Raw genomic sequence first — 25,439 nt, forward strand, 5'->3', positions numbered from 1 at the left:
TGATAATTAGCATATAAAAAATTTTGCAAACAAATGAAATGATGATCAACTTTACAAGTATCCACATGTCAGTCAGTTTTTACACACTTTTTTACACAATATTTTTTTCATTCTGTATTATGGCATCTATTCCTGTGTACTCCATCAGTAAAATGACAATAATAAAAACAGTCGTAAAAAGTGAACCATCCGTATCATTTGAGATATGATCCTTGTATTAAATAATTACAATAGATACATACATACATACATATATATATATATATATATATATATATATATATATATATATATATATATATATATATATATATATATATATATATATATATATAGTGTTCGCAGATTTTGGGAATATTAATTATCGATTAGTAAAAACTGATCCCTTTCATATAGTTGTGTTATGACACCTGGTTCCAAAATAAGAGCAATAATAAGACTAATGACATAATAATAATAGCAATAAAAAATATAATTCACTTATCACCATACAAAAAAAAAACGAAAGGGGAAAAATCACATTGCCACAAAGCACTACGATTTCCTTATCCCTTGTTATAATATCAGTTCACCTAATTTTTCTGTCTCACCCTTTTTATCCTTAATATACATATATATGCATGTATATATGTATATGTACATATGTATACATATGAATATATTCATACATTCATATTCATATATTCATATTCATATTTTATTCACTCAACTCTGGAAGGCTTGATGAGATGCTTCAGACGGAACACTTCGTAAGTTCAGCCCCCGGAACAAGAATCTCATGTTCCCGTTATGAGGAACTTCGCTGACGAGGGAAGCAAAACTTTTTTTTAGCTGAAAACTTTGAAAGTGTACAAAGGGACACAAAAGATTCCCTTGTGGAGGGAGAAAAGTTTCCCCCTCTCTAGTTACGCTTTGCTTGCTGCTGCCATCACAAGTGGAACAGCGGTTCAGAACAACTTGAAGGGGGGCGAGGTCGTCCATTTTCCTGGTCTCGGGCCTCAGGATGTTCACTGTATAAGAAAGCACACGTTCAACAAACTGAATCGCTTCAGATTTTTTTTTTTTCAAATGTCATATTGTCAAAATTACTTAAAGAGGTTGACAACAAAGAAAAAAATAAAGAAAAAAATATGTTGTATCTCTTCAAATATGAAAATTTGTTCTCTTCTGTTAACAAGTCGCAAGTTTTTATTTTTTAATAGGATCAAATTGGCACCTAATAATTAAAAAGACGAACTAGACCATTAACGATCCTTAAATTGCATGCTGAACAATTTCTTAATTTTTAATTAACAGTGTTTGTTAAAATTTATTTTTCGCATTTTTAAACAGCTTTGTTGCTTTAAAATTTCATCTTGAGAAGATATTCGTATAAAATCTACATCATGTTACGACCCTTCCTTTTATGTACACCAAGAAATCCACGCTGATAACTAGATTATTAACATAAAAAATTACCCTACAATTATCTAGATGAATGGTAACTGTTCAGAAAAGAAATGGTTAACCGCTAATTATTGCATTTATATAGAATACGCTACAGTTTCAAGGCAATATTAAAAGAGCAGAATTATTTTTTTTACTGAAGCTTGTGAACTTCCAAACAGCATGCTTAAAGAGAAATACATTATCTACAGAGCTTAACCTTGCAAATTAAAGCTTTAGTATAATTCATGCAGCAGCTTCCGAAATATGATAGCTGTGTTCAAAGATTTACGGTGATGGAAAAATCACAGTCACTACGTCTACGGATCAAATCACTACTTGCAGTGCTTTTTAGCATACCGAATTCTTGTTGCAGAAACGTGTGAGCAAGAAAATAAAGGCAAACAGTGTGTGTGTATATATATATATACATATATATATATATAAGAAAAAAGAAGGAAAAAGAAAAGATAACAAACCTAAAGAAACAAAGAGTATAGTCAGTGCTAATAGTTGAACGTCAACGTTACAGTGTAGAAAGAAATATTCATATTAGAGAGAACTAATGTTGAGAGTTTCAAAAATTTTCAGCAGGCTTAGCTGTTGGTAGCATGTTTGATTCTTTTTTATATATTTTGTTTCTAGATGTCTTGCTTAAAGATTCAGTGAGTCTAAACTAGCCAGCGAACTCTTTCTAGATATGCCAATGGCAGGCACACTAACCAAGGAAGTTGTTCCAAATAGTTTGTACCAGCCTATAACAATGTTTGAGAGGTCAAGATCATCCAGCATTATTTGTGCCACTCCCATGAAGACCTTCTTTCCTTCTATCCTTCCATAGTCTCCCCAAACAGTCACCTATAATGACGAAAAAAAACATGGAGATTAGCTTAAAAGGAAAGCCACACTGCATTGCATTTCAGTTTCTTGGATGGTTCTGTGGCTTCAGAGGGAGATTTCAGACTGAAATGACAGGCAATGGGCCAATTCAGTCTATAACCAAGCATTAACTGTACATGCACGATGAACAGAACGAGCCGACATGCTACTGAGAAAATGACCCAGTCTGAACAACATGCAAGCGACACGTGCAGCTTGTCATATCACTTCAGTTCAAGAGGTTGCATATTACTGACTGTTCGCTTCTACACGATATGAGCCACTTGTCACTTATCGTTTGTTGTTCAGTCTGAAAGCTCCCTAAAGTTAATCACCACGATGAGGTTCAGACTCATAATGAAGTCTTAAATAATATAGCACAAAACCCTTAGGCTGCAGATCCATCCACAAATTTTCAGATATACCAGCTTCGGACAGTGAATCTCACTTTTTGTAAAGACAATGCTTTCAAATGAAAGTTGCAAAAAGTCACCTTCCATTGCTTTTGCAGTGGCAGAGCAATTAATATTATATTCTGTCATGTCGAAATTTCATGGTTTACAGAAAAATGCCATCAAATGCAAGGAACCTCAATATTCATTCCATGCAGGTACCACAGACTTTTAGAAAGAGTTCACCAACCACAGCCATTTTATACCATCCCCAGAGCCTGGGTTGATGGCACCAAGTGTCTGAAAAGTTGAGAATGGATTTACAGATTTAGTATGGCAGGACCATTTCTGACCCTGTAAAATAAAAAAGTATAAACACACACACACAAAAATGCATTAACTAAAATAATTCTTAGGCACCTCTAGACATGAAAGTTTATTCCTATGTCAAGATAAGTCTTCCATGTGTCCCTATCTTTGGCAAGATCAATTTACTTTTGATCATCTTTACAAAATTTCCTTCTTTAATATTGCCATTCAGTATTTGTTTTGATCTTTCTACAGGTCTCTTACCACCAGGTTTACTCTCAAGGATCTTGTAAACTTTTCTATCCTCTTCTATCTCTGGAACATTGAAGATAATGCCATGACTTCAGGGTTGCAAATATCAAAACAGCGATCAAACTAGTCATGACACATTAAACAGCTCATATAACAGTACCAACATGAATCTTTAAAACATTTCCTAAGTTGCAGCATGTTTATGAATCCCATATTATATTATGCCATCCCATGTTACATACCTTACACTATGTCAAAGTCAGTACAAATGCCAGCACAGTATAGTCTTAATTTTCCGTGATGAAAAGTACTTGTGATTTTTTTTTTTTTGGTTACCTATATTCTAGTCAGTGCTGTGTGCACATGCATCAATAACAATAGTCTGTATCTCGGTAATAGACAATGTATACTGTGCAATGCATGTATTTAAATGTTTGCAGATTATCTGTAGATACATTCATAGTATCACCAAGTAAAACTATACACTTTCTTAGCAGTTAGTAAATTTATGTTATTCAACATTTTAACACAATTTCACATATCACACCCAACTCAAAAGCATACTTCATCAAGCAGTATATTTCGTCTTCTGATGTCAAGCTAAATACATTCATAGTTAGGTTAAATGTAGTGTGTTTATGCTAAGAGTTTTAAACCTAACAAGCCTTACCTAACCACAAAAGCATTCTGGGCTTAGGTCGGAAGATGAAATACGGCATATGAAGGCTTTTGAGTTGAAAGCGATGAGTCATACCCTTTCACACGTGTCTTTTTCAGGGCCTATATAAAGGATGAAATGCAATGTCAATTGGAACAGGATTCTCATAGTTAAGAGAAGGCATACTAGTATAATTGATGTTCATTCACATAAAGGTGCTGACTCTGCCAGTGACCATTATTTAGTAATTGCTAAATTAAGAGAAAGACTCGCAGTGATAAATCATAAGCAACAAAATCTAAAAGTTATAAAATTTAATACAGGAAAATTTGCTGCTGAAAGAATTAAGGAAGATTACCAAATTAAACTGTCAAATAGATTTGATGTTTTGCAGGATTTAAATGATGATGAAAATATAAATGAAACAGACATAAATAAGAATTGGGAGCACATACGTAATGCAATAGAATCAGCAGCTAAAGAAAGTATAGGATACAATAAACCAAGAAAAAGTAAGCCATGGTTTGATAACGAATGTCATAATCTAATAGAAATAAGAAATCAGGCTAGACTTAGGTGGTTAAATAACTCTGATGATACAAATCTAAGCAATTATAATAGAATAAAGCGAGAAGTTAAACGTACGTTTCGAAGTAAAAAATGAGATTACTTGAAAAGCAAAATTAGTGAAATTGAAACAAACAGCAAAAACAAAAATATCAGAGATTTATATAAAGGTGTAAATTAATTTAGAAATGGGTGGCAACCTAAAGTAAATTTGATAAAAGATAAAAACTGTGATTTTTTTGGCTGATCCAAGTGATATTTTAAATAGTTGGAAGAACTACTTTAATGTCCTCTTAAATGTTCATGTAGGAGATAAATCAGAAGTAAGTGAAGTTCACACAGCAGAACCTTAAGTTCCAGAACCTAACTTGACTGAAGTTAAAGATGCTATTAAAGGGCTAAAGAATAACAAAGCACCTGGCATTGATTTAATACCAGCTGAGTTAATTAAATATGGTGGAAATTCGTGAATATGTCAAATTCATAAATTAATTTGTTTAATATGGAATAAGAAGAAATCCCTCAACAGTGAATAGAATCCATAATTGTTCCTGTGTTTAAAAAAGGTGATAAAATGAACTGCAATAATTACCGTGGAATTTCTCTGCTCTCAACAACATATATTATCTAAGAAAACTAACCCCATGTGCTAATGAAATTATAGGTGATTATCAATGTGGATTTAAACGTAACAGATCAACTACATATCAAATTTTTCACATCAGACAGACACTTGAGAAAAAGTGGGAATATAATCAAAGTGTCCATCAGCTATTCATTGATTTCAAAAAAGCATATGATTCGGTCAAGAGATAAATTATATAATATATTAGTCGAGTTTGGAATACCTAAGAAGCTTGTTAATATGATAAATGTATGCACCAGTGAAACAGAAAGTAAAATTTGTGTGGGTATTAATGTGTCTGACAAATTTACAATTCATGATGGGTTAAAACAAGGAGATGCATTATCTCCATTGCTCTTTAATCTTGCCTTAGAATATGCTGTTAGGAAGGTAAAAGAAAATAACAAAGGACTAAAATTAAATGGTGTGACTCAGTTGTTAGCATATGCAGATGATGTAGACTTATTAGGGAATGATATAAATACAATTAAGAATAATTAAGTTAAAATATACAAAACAGTAATTTGCCTGTAGTATTATATTGGTCTGAAACTTGGTCCCTTACATTGAAAGAGGAACATAAATTGAGAGTATTTGAAAATAAGATCATTAGGAAAATATTTGGACCTAAAAGGGATGAGGAGACAGGTGAGTGGAGAGAAGGTTACATAATTTAGAACTACATAATTTATATTCATGTCCAGATATTATTAGAATGATTAAATCAAGAAGACTTAGGTGGGCAGGCCATGTGGCACGAATGGGAGAAGAAAGAGGAGTTTACAGGATTTTTGTTGGGAAACCTGATGGTAAGAGACCTGTGGGAAGGCCAAGACGAAGATGGAGAAATAACGTTGAGATGGACCTAAAGGAAATCGGTAGGGTAAAAAAGAGTATATAGATCTTACTCAGGATAAGGAGAGAGGGAAGGCCTGTGTTGCTGCAGCCATGAACCTTTGGGTTTAAGAAGGCTAGAGAGTTAGTTAGTTAGTTAGTTAGTTAATCATCAACAAAGTTTTTTTTGTTTGATTTACTTTACTTTACTTGTCTGCTACTTTTGGCTCATGAAGATGAGGATGAGTGATGATATGATGAAATTGATGAAGGGACACTCACAAAGATTGGCCAGGCTGGGATTAAAACCTGGGACACCTGGAATTATAACATGCTGTGCTAACCACTCTACCATGTAGGTTAGCTACATCATCAACAAAGGAATAAGCAATTAAATAATAACAGTTACATTATCAAGTTGTCAAATAACAACAAATGGTGTCATTTTGATCGCTATCAGCATAAAAGAAATTGATCATCTGAATATGAGAGAAAGTGCTCTCTTGAAATGCAATGTTAGAATAGATATAGGTAACAAAAGCACTACACAGTGGATGAAAGTGCTACCCTGTGCTTTGCACCATGCCATGAAGGCGTATAGGGGGTGGGGCATTAGGGCCCCACACTTTCTTGATCTAGGCCGAGCTGTGGGTGATGTGATCAGCACCAAGCCCCTACAACAGTGGATAAACTCCAATATAATGATGTTAATTGGACCATTAGACCTTGTCACAACAAGGAAAATTATACCTGAACAATTAGATCATTTAATTTGATTTGGCTTGGTTTACTTTACTTTGATTTTCTGCCACTTATGGCTAATCGCAAGATGAGTATGATGAAATTGATGAAGAGAGATTCACAAAGAACGCCCATGTCCAGGCTGGGATTCGAACCTGGGACCACTCTACGGAGGCCAGCCAGCTGATGAGGATGAGTGATGATTTAATAAATGATACTGTAATAGAATCTGTTGTCTTTGAAACACTGTTGACATCAACGGCGCCTATTCTCTTCCTGAGAAAAGCTGTATATTGCATCAGTTGCTAGAGCAATGGCATGGTATGCAAGAGACACAGGTTAGAGTTTTGACCAAGGCTGCATTTTGCACTTAAATTTTTACGTATTCCACTTTATGTTTTTACTTCTTTACAAGCATAAATGTAATTATCCAGAATATACCTGTTTATGCAAATATAAACTAATGAACAAAAAAAAAAGTTTGTTAGAAGAATTTAACATTGGTTAACTAACCAACTGCCTGTTGAATTGGAGAGAGAGAGCTCAGATTAATAAATAATATTGTACTGCCTGTTATTTCACTATTACTAATACTAGTAACTAAGGCAAGCTACCCACCTGCAGAACACATCCCTGATACTGTTCACGAAAGACTAGTTGTTGCTGATACAAAGGGTCTAAGGTTCTACGAGCTGTGGAAGTTTTTGACTTGGCTATGCACTTCTTTCCATTCACTAAATACACCTTTACATAAGGAGCTGCAAAGAGATGTTCAATAACTAGAGACATCTTCTGTACATTTACAGAAAAAACAGTTTTTCAATCATACTGCACACAAAAAACAAAAAAAGAAATATCAACAAAAATTGGCTGAGGCAAAATCACTTTGCCACCAATTGTCGCTGATACTACAGGAAGTTGCAAAATACCTGGAAAGCCCATAAAAAAACTTTTGCACACAGATGTAAATTGTGGAAATTGTGAAGTCAAGAGGTTTGCTTTATAGATCTGAACAGGGATCTTACTTCTGTCAGAAACCACCAGCTTTGTGACTATCAGGCATGTGAATATTTACATGTGTGTGTGTATTTTTTGGGTGTGGTAGATTTGTACATAGGGCAATCAAAATATCTTTGATGAGTATATTGTGTGATAAAGAAATAGTTACTTTCTGGGTAAAGTAATACATTAATGCATTACTTTTGGGAGGATAGCAAAGTAACTTGTAATGTATTTTATTTTTTTGTAACTTCCTGATTTCTGGCTATATGATTTGCAATCATACTAATCATACAGACTAAAAAGATAAAGGTAAAGTGCTCCCCTGTGCTATGCACCATGCCATGAAGGTGTATAGGGGTGGTTAGAACCCCACATTTTCTTCATCACGGCCGAAGGTGGGGGTTATGTGATCTGCACCATGCCCCTGGCCACCTTCACCCCCCAGAGTTTCCTCCAGGTACCCATTTTATACGTCGCTGGGTGGGCGCTGAAGCAGCTTGAACAGGTGGGAAAATATCCTGGTTCTCCCCTGCCGAGGATCGAACCCAGGTCTCTCACATGGTAGTCAGATGCCCTAACGACTGAGCTACTGCAGCTTGCAATCATATAGACTAAACACAAACAATTTAATAATTTACAATACACTTGTGCAATTCCAGTTTAACAGAACAACAACTCACAATTTTTATTTTTTCTCAATAAAACATTTACAAATTACGTATATACAAAAGACTAAAGATACTAATGCGACAAGGACACATGCCACTTAAAAATAAATGAATCGACTGCATGACATGTTTTATAAGTTTCCATTAAATGGGAATACCCAGCTAAGCTAACTGCAGCTGGCAGCACATAACCTGATAATATTTAATTTTAATGTAAGAAACTGTTTCATTTGTACAATTAGTACTTTGAAACAAGAATCAAAAGAGATGATCAACAACAAAGAAGATAACGGAACTTAAAAGAAAATAACTTTTAATTTTTTTATTTTGTTTATGTCATTTGTAAGTTTCACAATTTTTAAGTATTTTATTGTTAAGAGTTAGTGCATTAAAGAATAATATACAGGGTGAACAGAAACTATAGGGACAAACTTCAGGAGGTGATTCCTGACAGGTAAAGGAACAAAAAAGTTCATATCAACATATGCCCGGAAATGCATATTTGCCAAGGTAGATGGCACTGAAGAACGATATCATCCTCTCATAACAACACACAGTGTGCTTTTTTGTGTTGCAGATTGTGTGATAGGAGCTACGTCGAAGCACCATGGTCCGTTATTCATACCAGGAACAAGCCGAGATGGTCTTCATATATGGTCAAGTAGATGGAAATGGCCGAGAGGTCCACCAGCATGATGTAAGTCAAGCAACGGGGTTGTGTATGCTGTATGAAAACCGCTATCCCTATCACCTGCAACGTGTACAGGGATTGTCCAGCAGATTTTCCTCCAAGGGAACGGTTTTGTCGCTGGTTTTTGCAACAGGTGACCACCATATAGGGATTTCTGTCATCAGTTCTCTTCACCGATGAAGCGACCTTTGGTATAGATGGCATCGTCAACCTACACAATCGTCATCTGTAGGCTACAGCCAATCCTTGGGGAATGGTTGAATCGTCTCATCAGCAACGGTTCAGCATCAATGTTTGGGCAGGGATTATTGGCGACCACCTACTTGGACCATTTGTTCTTTCACAATGCCTTAACATACAGATGTATCTGGATTTCCTGCAAAACACTCTGCCTCATTTGCTTCAGAATGTGCCTCTGGCAATAAGACAAGTAATGTGGCTGATGCATATTGGAGCGCCAGCCCACGATCGCATTATTGTTCGTCAACACCTCAACATCATCTTCCCCAGAAGATGGATCAGACGAGGAGGTCCTGTATCATAGCTTGCTCGATCACCGGACTTAAACTCCCTTTATTTATACTTGTGGGGGCATCTGAAAAGTGTTGTGTATGCTGAGCCACTTCCTCATTTGCATACCCTTGAACAGTGTGTCCGTGTAGCCTGTGTTACGATTGAGAATTTTTTGTAAATTTTCATGATTTTCTATGTAATTTTTAGACAGCCCTCGTATAAGTACTTTAAGAGTTCTAATTTTTCTTGAATGCATATTTCGTTCTTAGTTAAATTGTAACGCAGTTTCTGCCAAGCGAAAAAGAGCACAAAGCAAGTTGAAGCTTGCATTATTTTCTTTCTTATTCAACAATGCGTTCTTTTTCGGTCGGCGCTGTAAGTAAATTTTGCTACATTGTGTCTCTTGCTATGCCTTTTTGGAAGGGATAATTGTTGAAGACTAAAAATAACTTTCCGTTGTCCAAATCTTTTGTTCAGAGGAAAGAATTGCATAATCCCGTGACTATAAATACCAGCTGTTTCGCTGGCAGAAGTTAGTATATTCCGGAATTTTTAGGTGATTAAATCGCTTGTCGAGGTCCAGGGCTGGGAGAATATGGGCGTTGTGTGGGGAGTGGCTGGTCAGCTCTCCCTTCCACAATGTCCGAGATTTTCCGAAAGCCACCTTTGAGGTGTAGTGCTGGTTAGCATGGTCCTTAAAGGGGAATTAGCGGGCTTATAAATAATTTATTCATATATAAATATTTAATCTTAATAATTAAAATTTGAAATATTTCATAAATTGTAAATTCTGTTGGAGTTTGCACTGGTCAGTGTAACTCCGATGTAAACTCAACATAAATATATTAGGCTCATCAAAGATATGCAACCCTCTCGTCGAGTTAATTTTATTCTAAATCATTTGGAATTCTCCTGGTCAGGAGGTTCAATTAAATAAAAAAATGACTCTTTTATGACATTAATCCGAGAGCATACCTCTGGTCAGAGGGTGCATTTAAATCTCATAGCCTATATAGTTTACATGTCCATTTAAAGTCTGAGTATAAGGAAAGTTGAGGAAACTTTATGGTTTATTTTATTTGGGTTGATGTTAGATGTGATTTTGAAACAGATATAATAGGTGACAGGTCGAATATATGTTTTTCTAGAAATCATTTACGTAAAGTTCTATTGTACTGCTTTTGTGATGTGAGTAGCCAGCGGCGTTGATAAAGGGTAAACATAGTGACTATTATGTTAAAGGAATTCCACGTGGACATTTGTAATTTGTGGCCAAGATATGGTGTTGATAAAGGGTAGAGAAAGGCTCCCCATAAATTTTATTATGAATGTTTTTAGAGGTTGACCCTGAAAATGGTGTATACCTCATGAATTCTATAGAACAAAGCATGAATAGGAATTTCCGATGGATGTTATGCAAATTTTCTTTGGATTTGGTTACAAGTAATACTGTCGACCATTAGTAAGTGAATAAATTGTCACCCGTTTATTGAAATCAGGTTACAGCTATATTAGATCTTTGATGGGATTTGGACATGTAATAGATTAGAGTGCTCTTGGTTTTATGTTTGTTCAATAGCAAGTTTCTGACTATATTACGGAAGTCGTTATGATATAAATTTATTTTGGCATTGTCATAGTTTTTTTAATTTTTGATCAGAAGTTTGTATATTTTCTTCTATTTTAACTATGTTGAGAACTGTGAAAACTTTGATTAAGGATTAAACAGAGAACTTTCTCTCCTGTCAATCTTGGAATGTTTATTTGAAATCTGAGAAGTAAATAAATTCTGTAATTGTTAATGGGTATTTCCTTGAGGGTGAATTAGAATTATAAGTACATCTTAACTGGTATCCTTTTGGTTTGATGAGGTGTTCCGCCGTCACTGGTCAGTGGGGCGGAGGCTTTATCATCCACAAGATGTCAGTTTCAATTATGTTGATTTCCATCACGACTGGCATGCCTATCCTCACTGGCCAGTGGGATGGGGGTGCGGTCACAATGAGAATTTAAGCATAAGAATGGTTACCTTGAATTAGAGTTAAAGTTCTTAGATAAGTAAGCTTAATATATATATATATATATATATATGTATTATTTTATTATTCAAAGGCAGACCCTTACCTGAACTCTGAGATACGGACTCTCATGACCCGCAGATACTGAGCATAGTCGAGGCATATAACAAAAAGAGAAATGGTAGGCAGCGACGCCCGGTCTTGGTCTTTTGAGGGGACCGAACTGGTGTGTCGTGTGCCTGGCATCGGGCTGACGGCCCTGACACTATTCGGGTACAGGCTGGAACATTCGAATGAGTTAGGCAATCCATGATGCGATGTGTGGACGCTTGCATTGCATCCCATGGAAGCCACTTTGAGCACCTGTTGTAACATGAATGAAAGTCATGCCATGTAATGTGTGCCGGTACTAATTGCTTTATTACAGACTCACCGTCCATTTCCGGACATATGTTGATATGAATTTTTTGTTCCTTTACCTGTCAGAAATCACCTCCTGAAGTTTGACCTTATAGTTTCTGTTCACCCTGTATAATAGTTCAGTATGACTGTGCTTCTATTTTCATAGTTGTTTTTTACACAATGTCACACATCTGAAAGTGCTGTAGAAGTAGGGAGAAAAGGATAAGAAATAGATACATAATTTATTTAATGCAAGGAATACATACATTATCATTAAATTATTGGAGAAGGCATAGTGTATATTAATAAATATCATGCATACGTGACAGTTAATACATATTCTGGATTATCTGAAGTATTCCTATGATTAAAACACCCATGGTTGAACTATGCAACTTGCAAACCAGAAAAGAACATGAAATGTAGTGTGGAATCAAAATGTTTGTATTGTCTATCTACAGCAGCTGGAAACAAACTAAGTGACATGAAATTTTGTGATCTTATCTATAAACATAAGCTACTTAGATCTTCCAAGCTACCCTGCTTTTTTGTTTCATAGCTTCATAAGAATATCATTTCAGAAACTTATGACTTGCTCATTTTAGATTAAAATAGGATTTGAATACTACACAGCAAGCCAACCAAAGGATGAAAAAAAATTATCTTCGGCTCCAACTACTCTGGCACTGCCATCAGAAAAGTGTGATGGTGAACAGCCCCATTGATTCATCAATTGACACATGTAAGTTATCACTTAACCCTTGACTACTATGGACCGTCTCTCAAACTACTCTGAATTTCACCTTTATTTCTTGCACCCCTCCAACTATGCACTTTTCCATACCTTTCAGTGGGGTGCTGGCTACATGCTGTCAAGGTCATGAGGTCTTGCCTTTGTTTGTTTAAATCTTATCTATAAACATAAGCTACTTAGATCTTCCAAGCTACCCTGCTTTTTTGTTTCATAGCTTCATAAGAATATCATTTCAGAAACTTATGACTTGCTCATTTTAGATTTAGATACTCCTCACAAAAAGTTTGGAATATTGTTATATTAGACAATAGGTGATAGATACTGACTTGGAATGCAACCACACATGGTATCTGTCTGCTGGACGTTCTCGTCTTTTGACCAACACATGCCACCGTGCCTATCACCTATTGCCTAACATAACAATATTCCAAACTTTTTGTGAGCAGTGTATTTTTAGAGAACAGTCTGACAGATGTACCATAGTAGTTATGTGAGTTTCTTGTTATATTGTGTTTCAAATGGCTCATAACCCATTTCCAATATCAGCAAAAGATTAGATATTACTTTGATCTCCTGCTCTTCTGACAACATAAAAATGTAGACATTTTAAGAATTTTGGAAAATCAAAATTAATGAAAAAGCCATTGTTGCAAATTTGACCGATTTTCTCCCCCTTTGCATAAATTACATTATGTTTCTTTAACTAAACAATAATAATTGAAAATTCATTTACAATACTCTTCTATAACCATGTAAAGTCAAAAGAAATGCATCAGAAATTGAAAATAGCAAAACAGTTCACAGTTCAACATCAAAACAGTAGTCTGACAGACCTCTCCATAGTAGTTGTGTGATTAGTATCCATAGTGGTTAAGGGTTTAGTGCGAAATCTCCGTAAAAGTTCACACATATAACAATTTCACTATTAAAATATAACTGCAATAAAACACTTTCTACAAAATATATTCCTTGCAGATAATAGCCAAAATAAAATACATACCAGGAGTAACTTTTGAACCTTGCCGTGCTTGAAGACCTCGTGCTCGTATCACCTCAACTTCCAGATTTCCTTTCCTATCACACATGCTGAGCTGAATGTCGCCCAGTGCAGGTGCACCTAGGACCTGCCTCCCCACCAGTTGACCAGGACCCAGGCCTTCTATGAAGTCAGAAAGCTGGCCTTCTCCAGTTAGCCGTAACGATGGAACCCAGCTGTGAACAGTGAAGAAACAATCATATTAATGAAACTGAGAAAATGAGGAAATAGTCTGTATTTTATGTTCCCTAGCTACTGCATCACTAATTGAAACTGATTGTTGCACTTATATATTTTCTAAAAATGACTTAAAAGTACATTTTCTTTGGAATGATAATGCAATATGATAGAAAAAGGCCAATTTCTGTTGCTTTTTATTTATTTATATTGTTGTGTGCATTCGATTCCCTGGAGGTATACAGAAAAATGGTTCCTCTTGCATATGTGACCAAATTGTTGCCACTCTTGTTTCAGAAAGTACTATTATTCTTTGGATATAAAAAACTGGATAATTGACAGAAAGAACATATGAAGCAATGTAGTTCATAAGTACCTCACTAACTTTGAAACTAGGATTAGATTGCCAGAAAGACTTCAAATTTTCTTTTGCTGCATTTCTTGTTCCACTGCAACTTGCTTGAAATCACAATTGGAAATGAATTTATTACGATTTTAGCACTTGAACTGGAACAGGTTTTAGAGGAACATAGTTTGGAACTGGTTCAATTTTCGTACCGGAATAATCGATACTCTTTCAGTATTGACCAACATTGGCATAGCAGTTTGTCAGTAAAATTGTTGATATTTATACCAATCATATATTTCTGTAAATAACTTGAAATTTAGTTTAAAACTCTTTATTGGAATCACTTAAAATTTCATATCGAGCCGTCATCTTTTCATGTTTTCTTTCTTGTATATAATTTATAGTTGGCAAGAATACTGTTAATAAAACATTAAAATGCTGGCCAAGGTAAAATTTATTGTATAAAATATACTCACTAAAAACGTAACATTTCCACCCTCTAACAGGGTCTTTTTCAGATGAACATTCATAATAAATTATTTTTAATTGTGGATGTTCGTCTGAAGAAGACCCTGTTAGAGGGATGAAAGTTAACGTTTTAGTGAGTATTTTTTATACAATGAATTTTACCTTGGTCAGCAATTTAATGTTTTATTAACATGGAAACAAGCCTTAACAGTGTTACCATTGAATACTGTTATGCAAAATGCCACATTAGCTGAACCAACTAGAACAACTCCTATTCCACATGCATTATTGGCCTTCTTCTAGCTTAAATTTACTAATTTTAGACATTTTCTTTTACAAAATAAAATTGCCATGTTATTTTAAAGTATGCCTTAAATTCTTCCAATACCTTTATGATTGAAAATCAAATACAAAAACTAAAGAAATATTTTACGTATCTGAAGGAACTATTTTCTACTACTATCTGATAAAGCACTGAATGCGTTCCATGGCAGAAACATGGTTTTCTTATGGAAGGTAAAGAACTAACATCAAGTTAGCAACATACATAATATACAATGGTTATGTAGAACAGTACATATATCTATGTATATATCAACACTACTTTTTTAAGAACAAAGACAAAGAAGATGATCCCACAATTTATATTTTTAAAAGTTCTAAATTTTGAAGATTTTCGAAAATTCTCTCAATTCAATTATGATTGCTTAAGCTCTCCTTAAGAAAGGAATTATTCCACAAGAGTTCTTTCAAAAATATTACTACACAAATTCTCCAAAAATCAAGAATGGTTTAGAAGACTCAACTGACACCATGATATCTGCATGAAGTAGATCTTCAATTAAGTAGCATTCTGGTGTTTGTATTACATTATTTATCATTTTATTTGTTAATATCCCTTTGAACTTCTTCCTTCTCCTATCCTTACTTCTGAAATAAACCCAAAACACAATTATTTTTATTAAAGCTAATGGTGTTCCAAATTTCTTTTCTTTTCCAAAGAAACATAATTGTTAGTTATATATATATATATATTTTTACATTCCTTTTCTTTTGAAAAGAAACTAATAAAACCATTCACTTCTAAAATTGAGATTTGGCAACATCATTTGGTTGAGTTGGTGTTTTAAGTACACTTTATGCACATAAGGCTAATTGGGACTGGAACTACAGTTTAAAGTGGGATCCGAACCACTATGTGCCTCCACCGGGAATCGAACCCAGGACCCCTTGATTACAAGGCAACTATACCATCACTGTGCCATCGGGGGTTACAAGTTTTTTAATTCAGATTGTTCAGTACTTTTGCCAGAAGTCCTTCTCTGTTGGGATGTAATGAAACCTGACTTAACTGATACCTGACACAGTATTGATTAAATTTAAGTGTAGCTTAGAATACAACAGTGTTTGTACATGTTGGAGGCAACAGAACATTTCACTGTGCAGTATTTGTGTTGTAAATTGTTCCCTTGAATGTTAAAAATTGATGTTACATTGTTATAGTTGTGCTTGAGCAATTAATGTCAAAGAAAACTTTCACCATACATTGTATGAGCTCATGTACTTGTATTTTGGTAGATTTACTGCAAGGAACTATTCCTACACTTCTCTGCAAACTTTTGTTGGTTGATTTGGTATTTTAAGTCCACTTTATGCACAGTAAGGCTAATCGGGACTGGATCTACAGTTTAAAGTGGGATCCGAACCACTATGTGTCCTGCAGACTTTTGAGTTCAATAAAATTCAGGATGAACCTGAAGCTGTTACTTATATATTAAGAAAACAACAGTGTTTCATTAGAGACATTTCAGTAAATGCCTTTGAAGATTGACTATTGTAATCCATGTGACTTACAGAAATTTCAAAAACCCGTGAAAGCCTTTCATGTATATCTAGCAGTATCAAACTACAGTAGTTTAAACACACGTTTTAATGTATAGTGCAAGCAATATGTACATATGAGGAGAATAAAATGGTACATATAAAAGGAATAAAATATCTCAATTGACCTTTTTTTTCTGATTGATGCAATAATAAAATGACAAGGTAACAAGAGTTAGAATCTTTGAAAAATCTACCTAGTTCTGTCTCAACTGGTGTATCTGTCTGTCTGTGGGAGTTGAACAGTATGGAGTCCACAATAAGTATCTCTTTAATCTTTGACATCTCAAAGACAAATGAAGGAATCAACTTTATGAGACAAATAATATCAACAGTGGCGTAGCATGAACATTTCGGGTGGGAACGCCAAGTCCGAAGGAAGGGTCAGCCCTTTCTTGCTTAATAATTTACTTATGGTGTTAGTCGCCACATGTATTATTTGCCTGTAGTCAGCTGGGTTTTCAATAAAACATCATCCATGCATGTTTTAGCTAGAAAATTAGATGCCTCACTATGCAACAAATGTTTTGAACTCTGGTGTTTTGTACCCTTTTTTATACCTTTCGGCGTGACGTAAGTAATTAAAAAACCTCCCTGAATAACAAGCGCCTCTGCACAACAGTAGACTTCATTGTTGTGGATGGTCCAACTACTGATTGATTTGGTTTATTTTACTTCACTTTTCTACCACTTTTGGTTAATTGCGAATATGAATATGAGTGATGATATTGAAGAAGGGACACTCACAAAGAACACCCGTGCTCACGCCGGGATTCGAACCAGGGACCTCTGTCATCTTGGCGCACTGTGAAAAGCACTCTGACACGGAGGTTTGTGGATGATCCAAATATCATACACTCTACTGACGTAACAGTGCCGATTAGTAATTCAGACCACTGTTTATTACATCTTGAGAATGTTGATAAATATTTTAAAATAATTTTGTCCAGAGACCATTCGATGTTAAGAGTTTTCAAATGAATGCCAAACATTTCCATTGACGCAATATTAAGCAGTTAGATAATAACAAAAAAATAATAACAATAAAAAAATAATAGTTTTGCGGGTTAAGTGGTAGAGCAGCCACAGGTTGAATTTCTACCATGAGGACTTCACCAACTTATTTGACAAAAACTGTGTTGATCTTTTAGTTTCTAATGCACATTGCTGTTCGTGCGATAAATTATACAATGCAGTGGTCATTAAGAAGTGGTATATTTGAGATTGGTAAAGTTGCGTCAGTCAATATTGCGTATTGTAGCATCACATAGCATAAGCATGAAGAACCGGGTAGGAATTCTACCGCTGTCGTCTGCTTCAGAAGGAAGGAAAGGTCACATGAACCAATCACGGCAGACCTCTGCTCCGCCAGCGCGTGCTGTAGAGATCAAAGCTTTCCCTCCAGAAAGGCAGCAAGGAATATAGAGTCCTTTATGCCGAACAGGCTCGGCGTCCGGCCAGGAAAGGCATTGAAAAGAAATGCTAGAACGAGTGTTGTTAGTGGAAAAATAGCTATTATAATGCCATGAAGGTTGAACATATATGAAATTAGTCATGTTTTACTTTATATTCACAGCATTTACGCATTTTTGAAATTTTAAATCTGGGAACGCAGGGTGTACGGGCATACTATAATGCTACACCACTGAATATCAATTGCAACCTCCTCCAACTCACAATTTGTTTCAGTTAACAACTGAACTATTCAATTACTATTGATTACACTGGAACAACTTCAGATATAGAATTCAAATTTGGAGGACTATTTCAATTTTGCTTATTTTACATCACCATTCTACAATTGGTTAATCACAAAGATAGAAATGAATGATGATACAAAGAAAATGATGCACCTATGCCTGACCAGGATTTGAACCTGGGGCCTTTATTGCTACAAAAATTTAATCTAATCCTTGGTGAAAATAATTTCATATATTTCTCACTAATACTACCACAGTTTGTGAAAGTTCTTTTTATGCTCTGGGCCTAGAGTTTGAAGTGTGATCCTGACCACTGTGCCTCAATGAAGGATTGAACCTGGGACCCCTTGGTTACAAGGTGACAAATTATCACTATGCCACTGGGGGAGGACTTGGTAATACTACAACCAGGCTAATAAAGCATAACAGGATATTATCTTGCCGGTGAAGTAAATAAAGCATATTTAATCAAAACTACTACTTAATGCTTTGGCCAATACCTTTCTGGTAGTTTCTTGCTTTATCTTTTACACATGCATTTTAACTTATTTATTCCACACAAAAACAATAAAATATTTCTTAGCTGCAGACCTGGACAGTCTGATACTGTGACCAGCTAGTTGATGGTGGTTGATGATTTAATGCCCGAAGCCAAAATCCAAAATGAGCAATACTGATACAATAGGTGAAGTCACAGCAGCAACTTCCATAATCACAAATTTAATTTCACGTTATTTTTGAAAGCTACATAATACCTCTCTTTCTAGTTTTTCAGAATTTTTATCATTCAAGTGTATATGATTCACAGCAAGACAAATGAAATCTATGAGATATGAAGTTACCTCAAAATAAAAATCCTGTAAAATCCAGTAATTTGGTGCATTTACTAACTACTCTTACCTCATACTCATACGACTGTCTGAAAAAACAAATATTTAGAATATAGCATAAAACATTATTATAAATCCTTTTAAAATGCCAGGAAAGACAGCATTAGTAGTTAAAATTTAGAAAGTGCTGAAAAGATGAAATTTCTAACATTTAATGATACAAGTGCTACATAACAAACTAAAGCCATCTCTTTGTTTTGTTTGTAATAAAAAAATAATGATTTCCAAACACCAGAATCGCTACAGTAATGAAGTTAACACTTCCCTTTAAAATAAGCTGTAGTACAGTCACTGACATTTTTGTGTTGTAATGTTTGTTACAACCCAGAAGTTTCCATGACTGTACAAAGAACTAATGAAGCCACTTTCATTAACCACAGTCAATGATTTTATTATAAGGAACCAATGGTAAATAGGGTTAAAAGTTAGGGAGAAAGCATTATTTTTGCAGCTGTGCATAATTTAATTTACTCAAGAAAACTGACGCATTTTCCAAGTGAAGAAGTGTCAAAACTCTCAACTCTGTTCAGCTTCAATATTAAGCAATGTAGCAGTAGCAAAATAACTGATAACAGCAGTAATAAGCAAATATATGTAACGTGCTTAAATGTGTTCAACCTGGGTGAAAGCATTACTTTTGACTGCATGGGTACTTTGCTTGGATTTAATTATTACTGAAATTTTCCATTTTTTTCATTAGAAGCCTAACTGTCTGGCTGCTGTAGATGAGACTAGCTTAAGAAGACAAATCTAAACTTGAAAGGGAATGTAGGTAGAATCACATACAAAACAAAGCTATAACAGATTAGTATTTTGCTTGTATGTATTTGATTGTTTTGTTTATTATCATTTGCATTGTCGTGTTTGTGATTTTCAATGGCTGTTATAACTTGTATCTTAATATATATTGCCAGTGACGTTAATATGTGTGAAACTTCAATGTTGTTTCAGCAGGAGATGATTTTCATGGAACCTGTTTCCCTTATCTGTTCAACTCCTATTGTGCCACTGGACTCATCAAATTAACACACGTGCACTTGCACATGGTTTAAACAAATAAAGTCGGACTATAACAGCTGTTTTATGTGCAATACAGTCTACTATTTAAATAAAATTAAAGCTTTGTTTCTTCCTTTTTATCAGGGTTACCAGATCACTATAAGCAAAACACAGGAGTGTGTCTCCCAAAATGTAAGACTTTACATTAAAATGTAGCACACCATCATTCACAGTAAATAATATATGTTACTTGGAAATGCTAGCAAATAATATAAAACTAGCATATTTCCAGTTCAAAAATAATGGAGTTTTAAAATGAATTCTTCAATACAAAATTTCAAAACTTGTGTTTTTTCACTTTTTAAAAAAATCAAAAAATGAGTTTTTATATAATTATTAAGCTCTGGACAGTTCAAGTATTTGAAATCATACTGAACAAATAAAAAAAATAAAAAAGTTTTACACAATATGTGTAAAATTATACTAGAGTACCTACTATAAGTACTATTTTATCTCAATTATCTCAGGTGATAAATTATTTCCATATTGTCTGTTCCTCCACCTGAAGGAGCTATTTTCTTAATGCATACTGTGCAATGCTCCAAATATAGGGCTTTTACAATTATTTTTTCAAATTTCTCCCGGACAGCAGACACAAAATTAAGATATGGGACATGTCTGAAAAAAAAAGGAAGATACCTAGCAACCCTGTCTCCTAAGTTTCTTTGTCCCAATGACACCTATGCAATAGCTTGAACTTTTTTTTTTTTTTTTTGGACCTAATGTAGAAAAACATAAATCTACTTTAATCGAATTCTGGTTAAATAGTATCTGGGGTGAAGCCGATACTGATCCATATGAGTGGTATAGGTATTGGTTGGAATTCAATCACTTATACCAGCCATCCTTTATCACTTCAAATTTTATCCTGATATCTTACCAATGCTACATATTTTAGAGTATTGGTATCTACCAAAGGCAGCAAAACACAATGTGGAATTTTCGCAGTCTTAATATACGGTAATTAGGTAAGATGCACAATTTTCAATAATTTTGACAGTGTCTGTTCAATGAGAAACTGAACTTCAGCAAGCCAACTTGGCCAATATAAATTATTTTACTAGTGACACCACTGTTTGTTGCATCACTTCATCAGTTAACAATCTCTTCCATAGTATAGTTTTCGTTATTTATTAATTACATTCCTACATATTAATTAATCTATCATGTAAGGTACAAAATAATTTACTGTAAATTATTTTTAAGTCTTGAATGTGTGAGACCTTTGTTGCAAAAATGTGTCATCCAAAATTAGGCTTTGCATCCTTGAAAATACGTTTATAAAATATCTTATCATATTTGGACCCCCAGCGATTTCAGTGTACAGTCCATAATAATTATGGCATACATACATGCTACTTTGTCAAATCCCCCCCCACCCCACCAACACAAGCACACACAATAGGCTTCTGATCAGAGATATTCTGAATTTTTACTTCTGATACATAGCAATCCTAATCTACAGATGTTTATATGAGGTTGCATTCAGTGTCTGGATCCTTTTATTTTGTTCTAAATTATGGAAAAAGAAAAATATAACCTACAGTTTAAAATCGATATGCAATGTGCCTCTACTGGGGATTGAACTCAGAACCCCTTGATTACAAAGGGTGTGTGCATGCATGCATTTGTATTAGGGATCGTTCAGATTAATAAGTACTCTATTGGTATTCAACAGTATAGACATACTGCATATTACAAATAATTTTACCAATCTAATGCATCTTAAATAGCCTGAAATTTATTGGAAACGTCTACTATTTTGTGATTATTTTTGTTAATATATACATATAATTTACATGTCCTAGTGTTGTAAAGTAAATGTCTAAATATACATTGGCCACCTGGTTACATGCATTGATGAAGGATGTAAAGGAACTATTTATGTTCTTCAAGAAACATTTGAAATCAGATCAGCAGAATATCAGTTATTAATATCAGTAAATTTTATATCGGATTTCAAACACTCAATGGCATTGAAGATACGTATGTACTTATGCATCCATGTAAAGGTTTATTTCATTCAAATCATTTTCATGACCACTTTCACCATCCGTCCCACACTGTGGTTATGCGGTTTAAGGTGTCATGTTTTGGGCTCCGGTCAGTGCTCGAAGTGAGACCATGCGGGATGATAGTATCTCCCCAGCTAGCAAAATTTTTTCCACTTCAAGCACTGGCTCTGGCTACGGGATGCGTGCAGGTTCGAGTCGCCTGGAAGAAGAGTAACAACCTTTCTCATGAGATTCCGGCCTGTGTATGGGATCGGTGGTCACCCACCATTGTGAAGAAATTGGGGAGCTACGAATGAGTACTGTAACCAGGTCATGGAAACCTTCATCAATGACTGGGTGTTCGTTGTGCTGACCACACGTCACCCCGTAGTGGGTTGGATGATCTACCACCTCAGCAGGTGGGAGTGAGGCTTGCAGGCCATGACCCTCATGTGCTGTTGCACCATGGGTTATTATTATTATTATTATTAATATCACCACCTAAATCGGCATTTGTAATTATAAGCTTACATTTTCTGTGTACAGTATATTAATATTTATCATGCCCAAAGTCCCGTAACACAAATAACTTTTATTTAAATATTGATAATGCATTGTCATCATGTGAAACTACAGGAGCATCCTTTCAGTTATCCCCAAGGCTCAAGCAAATGAGTTCCACTTTGTTTACAGATGTAAATACATGATATTTAATGCATTTGTCTATAGTTTCAGTGGACAAGCAAAGCATATAAGTTACCTGATACGAGGGACACTATTTATATTTTGAGCCTTGCCAACACTGATTGAAGTTAGGCACGATTTGACGTTTGCACGGAATCGTCTGGCATTATTGACCATAACCTACTTCAAATGTTTTGTCAATAGCTTCATTTGTGTTGTTTATGTTGCCTTGGAGATTGCGCGACAACAATAAAATGGAATTAACTCGTGAACATTTTCGTGCGATGATTTTTTACGATTTTCGACGTGCATTATCAAGACAAGAGTGCATCGATCAACTTACTTCCACATTTGTCGATGAAGCCCCATCCTTTGCCACTGTGAAACGCTGGTATAACGAATTTAATCATGGCCACCATTCGCTCACCGACGAGATTCGCTAAGGTCGTCCAAAATCAGTTGTTGTTCAAGAAAACATTGATGCTGTGCAAAACCTAATACTGCAAGATCGTCATGTGACATACTGTGAGATTGAGGCAACCATAGGCATTAGTTCCACCAGCATATATAAAATATTACATGATCATTTAGATGTGAGAAAGGTATGTTCTCGTTGGATCCCACACAATTTGACAAAAATTCAAAAAGACGCTCGTGTTCGATACCCAGTGGAGGCACAAGTGGTTCGGATCCAACTTTAAACTGTAGGTCCAGTCCCGATTAGCCTTACTGTGCATAAAGTGGACTTAAAACGCAACTCAAACCAAAAAAAAACACTCGCGTCAATTGGTGCAAACAAATGCTCAATAAATACAATCGTGGTGCTTCAAAAGACGTATATAAGATTGTAACAGGTGACGAATCATGGATATATGCATATGGGTTGGAACATAAACAGCAGTCGACTGTATGGGTGTTTCAAGATGAATCCAATCCAACAAAAGTTGTTCACGCTCGAAGCACATCGAAACAAATGGTCGCCTGTTTTTTCGGGAAAACAGGTCATGTGGCAACTGTGCCTTTAGAGGAACGTAGAACGGTCAACTCTGAATGGTTCACAACAATTTGTTTGCCAGAGGTCTTTGGTCAAATACGGAAAACAAACATACACCGTCGGATCATTCTTCATCAAGACAATGCCAGCTGTCACACATCTCGTCTAACAACCGACTTTATGAACAGTCAAAAAATCGAATTGATGGGTCATCTGCCGTACAGTCCTGATTTGGCACCCAACGACTTCTTGTTCCTGAATGTCAAGAATAAATTGCGTGGACAACGATTTTCGTCGGCGGAAGACACTGTTGATGTGTTCAAAAACCATATTATGGAGGTGTCTCAAGAAGATTGGAAAAACTGCTTTGACAAATGGTTCGAACGAATGCAAAAGAGTATTGACCATAAAGGAGAATAATTCGAAAAACAATAAAGCAGTTTTCAATGCCAAATTCCTGTTTTTTCATTGTTAGGCTCAAATTATAAATAGTGACCCTCGTAATAGTGCTATAGATATTAGTACTGATCAAAATAATTAAGAGGAATGAATGATATTAACACTCTTAAAGTCATTCCTTTTTCAGAAACCAATGGTGGGTATTTAGAATATAAGAAAGAAGATAAGAATCCAGTAAAATATTGCTATAATGTACTAATGAGGTGGATATTTGCATAAGCACAATTTAAAATTTATTAACCAGTTATCATCCTACCATTAATTCCTTCCATAACATATACATTTTAAGACAGACAGCTTGCAATATTGTAGCAATAAACTTTTGGATTTAGAAATGCCATGGACCTAGTTTACTTATTCATATAGGTATGAGAAAATGAACTCTTTTAGAAATCGAATAAGAGATTATTCTCTTTCAAAATACAGCCTGCAACGTTGTGTCGATAAACCTTTTGATTTAGAAATGCCATGGAGCTAATTCGCTCATACACATGGACACGGATATGAACTCCTTTAGAAATTTAATAAGGGATCATCCTCTTTCTAAATACAATGTTAATTTACACATTAATGACATCTAAAATGTACTGTGTGACAAGACATAAAAAAGTAACACTGATTAAGCTTTGTATACACAGACACTTCCCCCATCGCAAACATTCACTGCGTCTATACACACATACACGCACGCTCACATACAAACAGTTGTACATGAACAAGAACTTTACAACATAGATATTTACTCAGACAGTATTAAAAGAGAGAGAACACAGTACCTGCAAAAAAGAGAGTGCCAGCTCTTAGGTAGTGAGAAAGGAAACCACTATGAATTTTATGGCATTGAATGAAACACGACAAGGATGGTGACTGTGGTGGACTACAGTGAAGAGTGATCAGTTCTCATGCATATCATGCAAAAGGGAAGCAGTCAGACAAAAATGAAGCTTGGACACCAACAATCGGTGAATATATGAATTCATTTATTGAGTTTTCAGATGTCTGGAAACTAAGATTGAGC

General features: G+C 35.1%; 1 protein-coding gene across 6 annotated transcripts in view; it reads right to left on the bottom strand.

Annotated features, from left to right (window-relative positions):
- Positions 1 to 343: 343 nt before the first annotated feature.
- The window catches only part of Rim (Rab3 interacting molecule), a 500,966-nt gene continuing 475,870 nt past the window's right edge, over positions 344 to 25,439 (bottom strand). For 5 of the 6 annotated variants that reach the window (XM_083129801.1, XM_083129799.1, XM_083129797.1 and 2 more), the window contains 3 exons: positions 13,731 to 13,942; positions 7,301 to 7,440; positions 2,080 to 2,283 (listed from right to left, as the gene is read on the bottom strand). In XM_083129801.1, the coding sequence (XP_082985927.1) occupies positions 2,080 to 2,283; positions 7,301 to 7,440; positions 13,731 to 13,942 (556 nt within the window). Of the gene's footprint in view, positions 1,011 to 2,079; positions 2,284 to 7,300; positions 7,441 to 13,730; positions 13,943 to 25,439 lie in introns of those variants that run through there. The other variant, XM_083129798.1, reaches the window with a different exon arrangement.

The sequence above is a fragment of the Lepisma saccharinum genome, chromosome 10 (assembly GCF_977018435.1).
Source record: "Lepisma saccharinum chromosome 10, izLepSacc3.1, whole genome shotgun sequence".
In the NCBI taxonomy this organism is placed as follows: Eukaryota; Metazoa; Arthropoda; class Insecta; order Zygentoma; family Lepismatidae; genus Lepisma; species Lepisma saccharinum.